This window comes from Rhizomucor pusillus (assembly GCF_041956525.1).
Source record: "Rhizomucor pusillus strain CBS 183.67 unplaced genomic scaffold VTP01scaffold_25, whole genome shotgun sequence".
Classification (NCBI taxonomy): Eukaryota; Fungi; Mucoromycota; class Mucoromycetes; order Mucorales; family Lichtheimiaceae; genus Rhizomucor; species Rhizomucor pusillus.
In genome coordinates, this window is record NW_027192167.1 from 178,346 (window position 1) to 185,906 (window position 7,561).

Consider the following 7,561-nt stretch of genomic DNA (forward strand, 5'->3'; position numbering starts at 1 on the left):
ATCCATTTTCGTATCGTTTCCGTTATTAATATCATCTGTGCATTGTGCTTTTACGGCCTAAACAAATGCACGAAAAAGAAAATACATATCATATGGTTTTAATCGGCAATTTGCCACTTGCTCTTTCAAATGCACATAAAAAGAAGGAGGAAAAATCACTATGCAGAGATGTTTGTTTCTTTCTTGAATGAAATCTCTCTCTGTACCGTTTGCATATTTTTTTTATATATTTTGGATCGTTTCAAGCATTCGAGACTCTTTCCCTTTTTTCTCCTCTTTTTTGCATCGTTGATTTGACGTTCCCGGAATATTTTTGCAATGGGATCTAAAGAAGAGGACGCTCCTAACAGATTATCCAACAGCATTGAAGAAGAAATGCCTCGTCCAAGTCTCAAACGAAGCGCAAAATCACTTGCTACTTTGCAGCTACCGAAACAGCGACCGGTTTTGCGAACAGCTGCATCGTCCGTGTCGCTGTATAGCCACTTTGCAGGCGAACGGTTCGAATCTCAAGAGACAAAATTGCCATCTGCGGCTTCCCTCGGTGCGCAAGATATGCAGGATGTTTCCCAACGAGATACGCCCACAGCAACAGTCGGAAAGGCCATGTTTGTGTTCTTGAAAGCATTTATTGGATCGGGAGTACTATTCTTGCCTAAAGCGCAAGTTTCTAGAGTGATTGAAATCATAATTCGATGAGGTGTTCTAATATCTTCACTGCAGCTTCGACAATGGCGGATTGGCACTTTCCATTCTACTTATGATCGCGGTGGCAGCCATATGCATCTTTGCGTTTCTGCGACTATTCCGCACCCAGCAGATACTAGGCGGTTCCTACGGCGACGTGGGCGGCAAATGCTACGGCTCATATGTACGGTACGCAGTCCTCTTTTTCATAGTCATGTCTCAGTTAGGATTTGCATGCTCGTATCTAGCATTCATTTCCGGCAATATCGGGAGCGTTGCAAGTGTACTGTCACGATGCACCGTGCATATCGATCAAAAATACTATATTTGGATACCCTTGGCGATTGTCATTCCATTGGCATTAATCCGCCACATTGCTCGATTATCTTTCACGGCTGTTATTGCAGACGTATTTATCTTGTTCGGTCTCCTCAGTGTGGTCTACTTTACATCAAAGCAGCTGCACGACCATGGAATTGGACCTGGTATTCAAGCCTTCAATCCTTTCAGTTTTGGCATGATGATCGGTACAGGTAGTAGCCTAAAATTGTCGTCAAGTTAAGACAAACAGAGTTAAATCGAGCCTCCTTGCAACAGCAACGTTCTCGTTCGAAGGCATCGGGTTGGGTAAACTACGATCAATTTGACCAAGGAACGGTCTAACCAACGCATTGATATTTTTCCTGTTGTTATAACTATCAGTCATACCCATTGCTGAATCCATGGAAAAGCCCGGGAAATTTCCCATGGTCGTCGCATTAGGCACTACGATTGTATGCATTATCTATGTCTTGATGGGATCCGTTCCATATCTGGCGTATGGAAGCAAGATCCAGTCGGCAGTGGTTTACAACTTGCCTCCACAGCATGGATTGACATTGGCTGTGCAAATCCTGTATTCCGTGGCAATTCTGTTATCGTAAGTAGGATTGCTTTCATTATTGCAAGATCGTCCCGATTTAAACGAAGCATATCAGGATCCCGTTACAGCTATTTCCTGCACTCAAAATACTCGAAGCAGCCATCTTCCCTGCCAACAAATCTGGCCGTGACAACATCCACGTCAAATGGTTGAAAAATATTCATCGAGTCCTAATCTCTTGTTTCTGTGCCCTTGTTGCTTTCAGCATAGGCGCTAACAATCTTGACAAGTTTGTCTCACTCGGCAAGTTGGAAAGATGGCAACGACCTGACTAATATCACACATCATGCTAACAAGAACGGCAACTTAGTTGGCTCAGTCGCATGCGGCCCCCTCTGCTACATCTTTCCCGGAATGTTCCATTTCAAAGTAGCATCCTCGCTCAAAGACAAGATATTTGATGTGGCCCTGACTGTGTTCGGTGTTGCTGTGATGATATATACGACGTATATTACCATATTCTCATTTACGCAGCCTCCATCAGTAGACGGTCAAATACAGCCTTTATGTCCATAGCCATAAAACTAGTTAACTCCACTAATATACCAAAATATATACGCCATGCAAATATAATTCTAGCAAAAGAAGGAAGAAAAAGAGAAGTTTACAAGAGGTCGCGAATAATGAAGACAAACACTATACAAAGTACAAGCGTAGATTAGAGATTACAAATGATAGCAGCGCAAGTTACTGCTTCTTCTTGTTAGCATTCACAGCGACGCGCTCCGAACTCGATTTTCTGATAACAAAGTAGTGTGCAATTTGCAAACCGATGATACCTAGCAACCAGGAAGATCAGAACTCAGCAGTGTATACCTTAAATAATTTGTGCTTACCGGTTACTGCTAAGACAATGATGAAATGCGCGGCAGCAATGTTCTTCACTGCAGCAGCGAGTGCATCTTCTTCCTTTGACGAGACGATGGTATCCAAACCGGGGCGGACTGACGTGGCGTGTGTTGACAATGCAAACAGCATCAAGACTATCATACGAAAAGATAAAAAAATTCACCCCAAAAATTTCAGTATTTCCCATTCCATAATCTGATCGCCGGTCTTCCTCCCTCTTACCCAAAGACGCTCCATCGAACAAGAGGTTAGCGTCAGTCATGTGAGCCAGTCCAGCTGAAAATCCCACTGCGGCGATGAAGAGGTTGGCAAGCGGAATATACTTGAGGATATTAGGCGCTTGTGTCTGCGTCAAGTAGTATTGCTATTATTTAAATACTGTTAGCGAACATGCTTTCTAGTACATGAATGATCCTAATTAAAACATCTCTTACCACTGCTCGAGAGACTGCATTCGGATGTTCTGCAGAGTTTGCCCAAAGCAAGTAATAGTCGAAAGCCCAATCGGACCAGTATGTCTGCAATTATAAACCCCAACGCGCGTTAGATCTGGATCCACTTTCCGAGTTCCGACCATACGTACGCCATATGCAAAGAAGCATGAGCATAAAATAAGCGCTACTTTGATCGGTTGCATTTGCTCGCCTCCCATGATTGATTGATTGATTGATGAGAATTAGAGTATAGACAAGTGTGTGTGAAAGTACTACAAGAGGCAGCCCGCGCAATACAGATTGTATGATTATAGGCATCGGGCTCCCAATACCCAGCTGAACCTTATCCCCAGGGAATTGTACCCTGTGCAACCATAAGATAACACCAAGGTTTCCTCAAACTTTAGATTCCTACGAGATACCTTTGAGGCAGCACGCTCAACTAGTAATATACAAATGTGTTCAAATATCGAATTAGATGCATAGATGCATATTTTAAATCTACATAGTCCTGCGACGGGATCATTGACCTGTTCCAAATCTTGTTGCCCGTCTACATTGTCACAAATGCGTACATGGATAAAATTAGCTCATTGCATAATGTTTTTAGACTTTTCATGCGACGATCTTCAGATCAACTGCTCGAGGCATAGTACAAGGAGCTATCTTGCAGAATCCGTAATATAACCTAGGCAGGAACACATCATGGAAACGATTTTCCTTATCAATGCCGTAGTTGATGATTTCATTCACGCTCAAGAAGGTTTTGAAAAGATGCTGCATAAAGAGCTATGAACTTTACAACTTATCACCGCATTGTCCCGTATAAAACGATTTACCAGGCGGAATAAACAATAACTTCCGAAGCCTGGAGCGCGTCGACCGTCCCAGAAAAAGGGAAACAGGTGAGAATTAAATTACAATTCTGCGTTCTTGAGAAGGCTTTTCTACACCGTGTAAGGATTCTACATTGGATAAACTATGCTGGGGCTTCTTTGATTTCCTTATTTTGTAATAACAACTGGTTGTTTGTAAAAGCGCGAGCTGAATCAAAATTTAATTGCCATAATATGTAGCGCTTTTGAAATATTTACGGCAAGACAACGGAATTGACACTTGTAAATGGACTGAGTGCGGCAGAAACAGAATACGACATCTGAAAGGTATAAAAGCAGACGACGACGAGGCCGCTGTCTACTCCAAACTCATCAACGAAAATGTTCCGCTCTACTCTCTTCACTCTCGCTCTCTCTGCTTTCGCTGTCATGACCTTGGCTGCCCCCAACAAGGCTAAGCGCAGCGGCGACGACGACGGTCACGACGTCGATGACGACAGCGTTCTCCACCTCAACGACATTGGTTTGATCAATGTCGATGAAGCCCTCAAGGGTAAGGATTTTACGCAAATTAGAAAGCGTCCATGAGGCTAAGTCTATCATCCCTTTCCACCCCAGATGCCGATGTCTTGAACGGTGTTGATATCCTCAGCAGCGGTGGTGACGATGACCACGGCCATCACTAAGATACAAGCACATTGATGCCTGTAATCCACTGTGCGAAAACCATCTACTACTTTGTGATATCTCATACCTATAAAGCGAAAAAAGCATATCCATTGCTTTGAACTCTACGCAATTTGTTGTCTTTTTCTATTTAACAAGCTTTTGTGGGGAATGTGGAGAACAATCATTTGTGTCAAAGGATAAATGTAACTAACTTGGTCAAGTGGCAAAGCTTATATCATTTGATCCACTCACGGAAAAATCGTGGTCAAGATTTTATTGATCGTTTCTTTTGAGAGAATGTGGCAGTGCATCCAAAATATTGGCAGCAACTTTGCATTGCGACGAACATTGTAGCAAATACTGTTTTTATAGATTATATTCTCCTCGCAAGTTCATGAACCGGCTACTAGGATTAGGGTTGTTAGGATCTACACATTAATAAAAATATTCTGCGCCACTTTGGTCGATCGGATGTGGTTCCAATGCGTCGATGAAGTCCACCTCGTCGTCCATGAACCTTCTATGCGGTTTAACATAAGTGATATTGGAAGTGCCTAACAGATGCTCCATGACCACGTTACCTGTATTCTTCCTCGTCAGCTCCGTCAGGGCATACGGGCACAACGCTGTACGGGCACGGAATATCCGGTCGTATGCAGCTTTTTGGGCATTCCGATGGACTGTAACCCAGCGAGCGTTGTGAGCTGCAAAGGGATGTTTACATTCAAATACCTACGCCAGCAGCACTTACCACATGTACATAATCCTGGGACACGCAGCTGGAAGAGGCGGAGGAGGAGGGGGAGGAGGCGCTGCCGCAGTTGCAACATCACTCGCCGGCTTGGGGGCCACTTGGTTAGCCACAGGTCTGCTCGCCGTTGGCATTTGGACATGTAGCAAAGACGAAAGAATTTTAGACACTGACTCCAAGGGACGATCCAATGCCGGCACGTGGCTCCTTGAAGGAGGTAGAGCGGCAGGCGGAGCAGGAGTGTGGTGTGCGGCATGGCCGGGCGATGTGACAGTGGTTGTGACAACAAGAGGTACATAGGGCGGGCAGACGGGCTGGTATTGGTACGGACAGTTTACGTTCTTTGGATACTTGCAGGACCGAGGGCATTCTGGTGGGCTAGACATAAATTTTTCTGTTAGTTATATACAAATCTTTTCTGTGTTGTTTGGTGTGATAATTCTTACCATGGGATGATGTAGTCTGCACAAAAGACATGCTCCTCCTCGTGCTCCTCTTGTTGTTTTGCTCCGAGAGCGGCGTTGATCTCTGGAGAAGCTGGTTCAGCGGAAACAGGTTCGCCGACGCATGTGATATATGGACAGCATTCTCGGTCATCGTGATGGACAGTGCAGATACCCCAGGTCGGTGTAGGCAGTGGTGGGCACGGAGGACATTCTTCCTTTGGTGTGGGTTGATAAAGCCAGCTGGATGGTGCCGGAGGCACAAGGGCGCTGCCGGATGGTTGATAGAACCAGTTGGAACCGTAAGGAGTCGGTGTTGCGTTAGGCAGTACCAGTTCGAGTGGAGCCGAGGTCGCTGTAGGCTTTCCTAGCGTCGAAACTGTCTTTCCCGGAAAGTCCTGAATGAACCAAGAACCTGACTCTGGCAACTGTTTTCCGATAGGTTGATAGAACCATCTGCTTTCGTCTCGGCGCTCAGAAGATGATGAGGGAGAAGGAAGAGCTATTATCTTATCCTGGCGTTTCACCATGTTCTGATCGTGGCTAGGGGTGATAACGCTAAGAGATCCTGACGGTAATCGAGATACTGACGGCAGCGGTCTGGAGACACTTGGCGACGGCTTGAGGTCACTTTTATCTGGCAAAGCAGCGTATGAATCTAAACGTCGCCCTCCATGTCTGCATATAGGCTCGCCGCTCTTAGGACAGCAGTAATCTGCATCCGGATAGAAGCAGTCGTCAGGACAATCGTCAGGGCAAGGTGTCTCTTCGCAAGGTGCGAACGTCTCGCAGGGTTCTTTGCAAATTGGTTCGCCTATGAATGGACAGCAACCAGGACCGCCATAAGTGCATGAATAAGGACATTCCTCTGGGCTTCAATTTAAAAGAATAATGCGTGTAACGGGTTAGGGGGTTGTCAAATTGTCGTCAAAGGAAAAAATAGTTTTGCCTTTCTTACCATGGCAAGGTTCTCAAAAGACATACGATACCGTGGCAGTTCAATGCCTGGCATATGGGAATACCAGCCCCGTCGCATCCACCGCTGTTGGGATATATACATTGAGTACCAGGCGGGCAGTCAGGGCATTTATATTGGTAGTTAGGACATCCATCTTCTGGCAATCCTAATCTTTTCTCTATGAGATCTATATCAATTTTCAATAGATGTTAGTGCGATGATAATCTTTCAGGTAGAGAAAGAGGAGGAAATAAGAAATCAAAACGTAAGTACCTGTTTCCTCGATGTGTGTGGTTGGGAATGCCAAAGCGTGTTTTAAGAATGCTGCAATCAGCAGACAGGAGGATATGCTGTCGATGTTTTTCATTTGCCGAGCCAAGGCATAAACTTTGAAAGAAGAAAGAAGAGCACTGATCGAACTCGAATGCCAGGGATATTTATATGACACTTCCACCTACATATTCTTGGTTGACACACGCTATGCACATTCCTTCTCCTCATTTTTCATACTCTGATTGTAGAGTATACGAAAAGCAAGTATGTGTAAATACATGTATAATACTATTTTAAATTGCAACATTTCAAGAGATGCGAATATAGACCTCTTGTCGAATGGTTATGGATAATATTATTCATATCTCTTGCTTTCATGATTGATCTGAGGAACATGGACTATGTATTTTCAGCCACTGTTTACAGGAAGCAGCATTTAGTATTATGCATAATCCTTTGAGAGCTGTTCCAGTCATGTTCTAAGACTGAAATGATGATCAGTTGCTAAGGGCCTTCGCGTATTCTCTCCAACCATTGTATTCAGATCAAGCAGTCGTGCCGGTGAAAGTGGTACTGAGTTTTAATACACAGAAATGCCGACGAGATAGCGTCAAGCTTGTAGAATGGGAAACATCTCAATATACGCATAATCGTAAAGAGGACCATGGAATAAGGTATGGCGATATAGTTTATTGCAAAGTCTCCTTGTACATAACATGCAGTCTGAGTGCAACGTGCT

General features: G+C 44.4%; 4 protein-coding genes across 4 annotated transcripts; 2 read left to right on the forward strand and 2 right to left on the reverse strand.

The window, feature by feature from the left end:
• Nucleotides 1-318: 318 nt before the first annotated feature.
• On the forward strand, nt 319-2,125 carry VTP01DRAFT_5807 (uncharacterized protein; the record flags this gene model as incomplete). Its single annotated transcript, XM_069384639.1, has 6 exons — nt 319-662; nt 724-1,214; nt 1,285-1,314; nt 1,390-1,606; nt 1,665-1,852; nt 1,920-2,125. 6 exons carry the CDS (start codon nt 319-321, stop codon nt 2,123-2,125), a joined length of 1,476 nt encoding a protein of 491 aa, XP_069235042.1.
• Nucleotides 2,126-2,296: 171 nt separating this feature from the next.
• On the reverse strand, nt 2,297-3,110 carry VTP01DRAFT_5808 (uncharacterized protein; the record flags this gene model as incomplete). Its single annotated transcript, XM_069384640.1, has 5 exons — nt 2,297-2,388; nt 2,446-2,592; nt 2,681-2,822; nt 2,893-2,976; nt 3,042-3,110. 5 exons carry the CDS (start codon nt 3,108-3,110, stop codon nt 2,297-2,299), a joined length of 534 nt encoding a protein of 177 aa, XP_069235043.1.
• A 999-nt stretch (nt 3,111-4,109) lies between these two features.
• VTP01DRAFT_5809 (uncharacterized protein) lies at nt 4,110-4,414 on the forward strand (the record flags this gene model as incomplete). The annotated part of the gene is made up of 2 exons (XM_069384641.1): nt 4,110-4,281; nt 4,347-4,414. 2 exons carry the CDS (start codon nt 4,110-4,112, stop codon nt 4,412-4,414), a joined length of 240 nt encoding a protein of 79 aa, XP_069235044.1.
• Nucleotides 4,415-4,832: 418 nt separating this feature from the next.
• On the reverse strand, nt 4,833-6,916 carry VTP01DRAFT_5810 (uncharacterized protein; the record flags this gene model as incomplete). Its single annotated transcript, XM_069384643.1, has 6 exons — nt 4,833-4,917; nt 4,979-5,101; nt 5,149-5,526; nt 5,595-6,464; nt 6,550-6,736; nt 6,823-6,916. The coding sequence occupies 6 exons, from the start codon at nt 6,914-6,916 to the stop codon at nt 4,833-4,835; spliced, it is 1,737 nt and encodes a 578-aa protein (XP_069235045.1).
• Nucleotides 6,917-7,561: the final 645 nt, after the last annotated feature.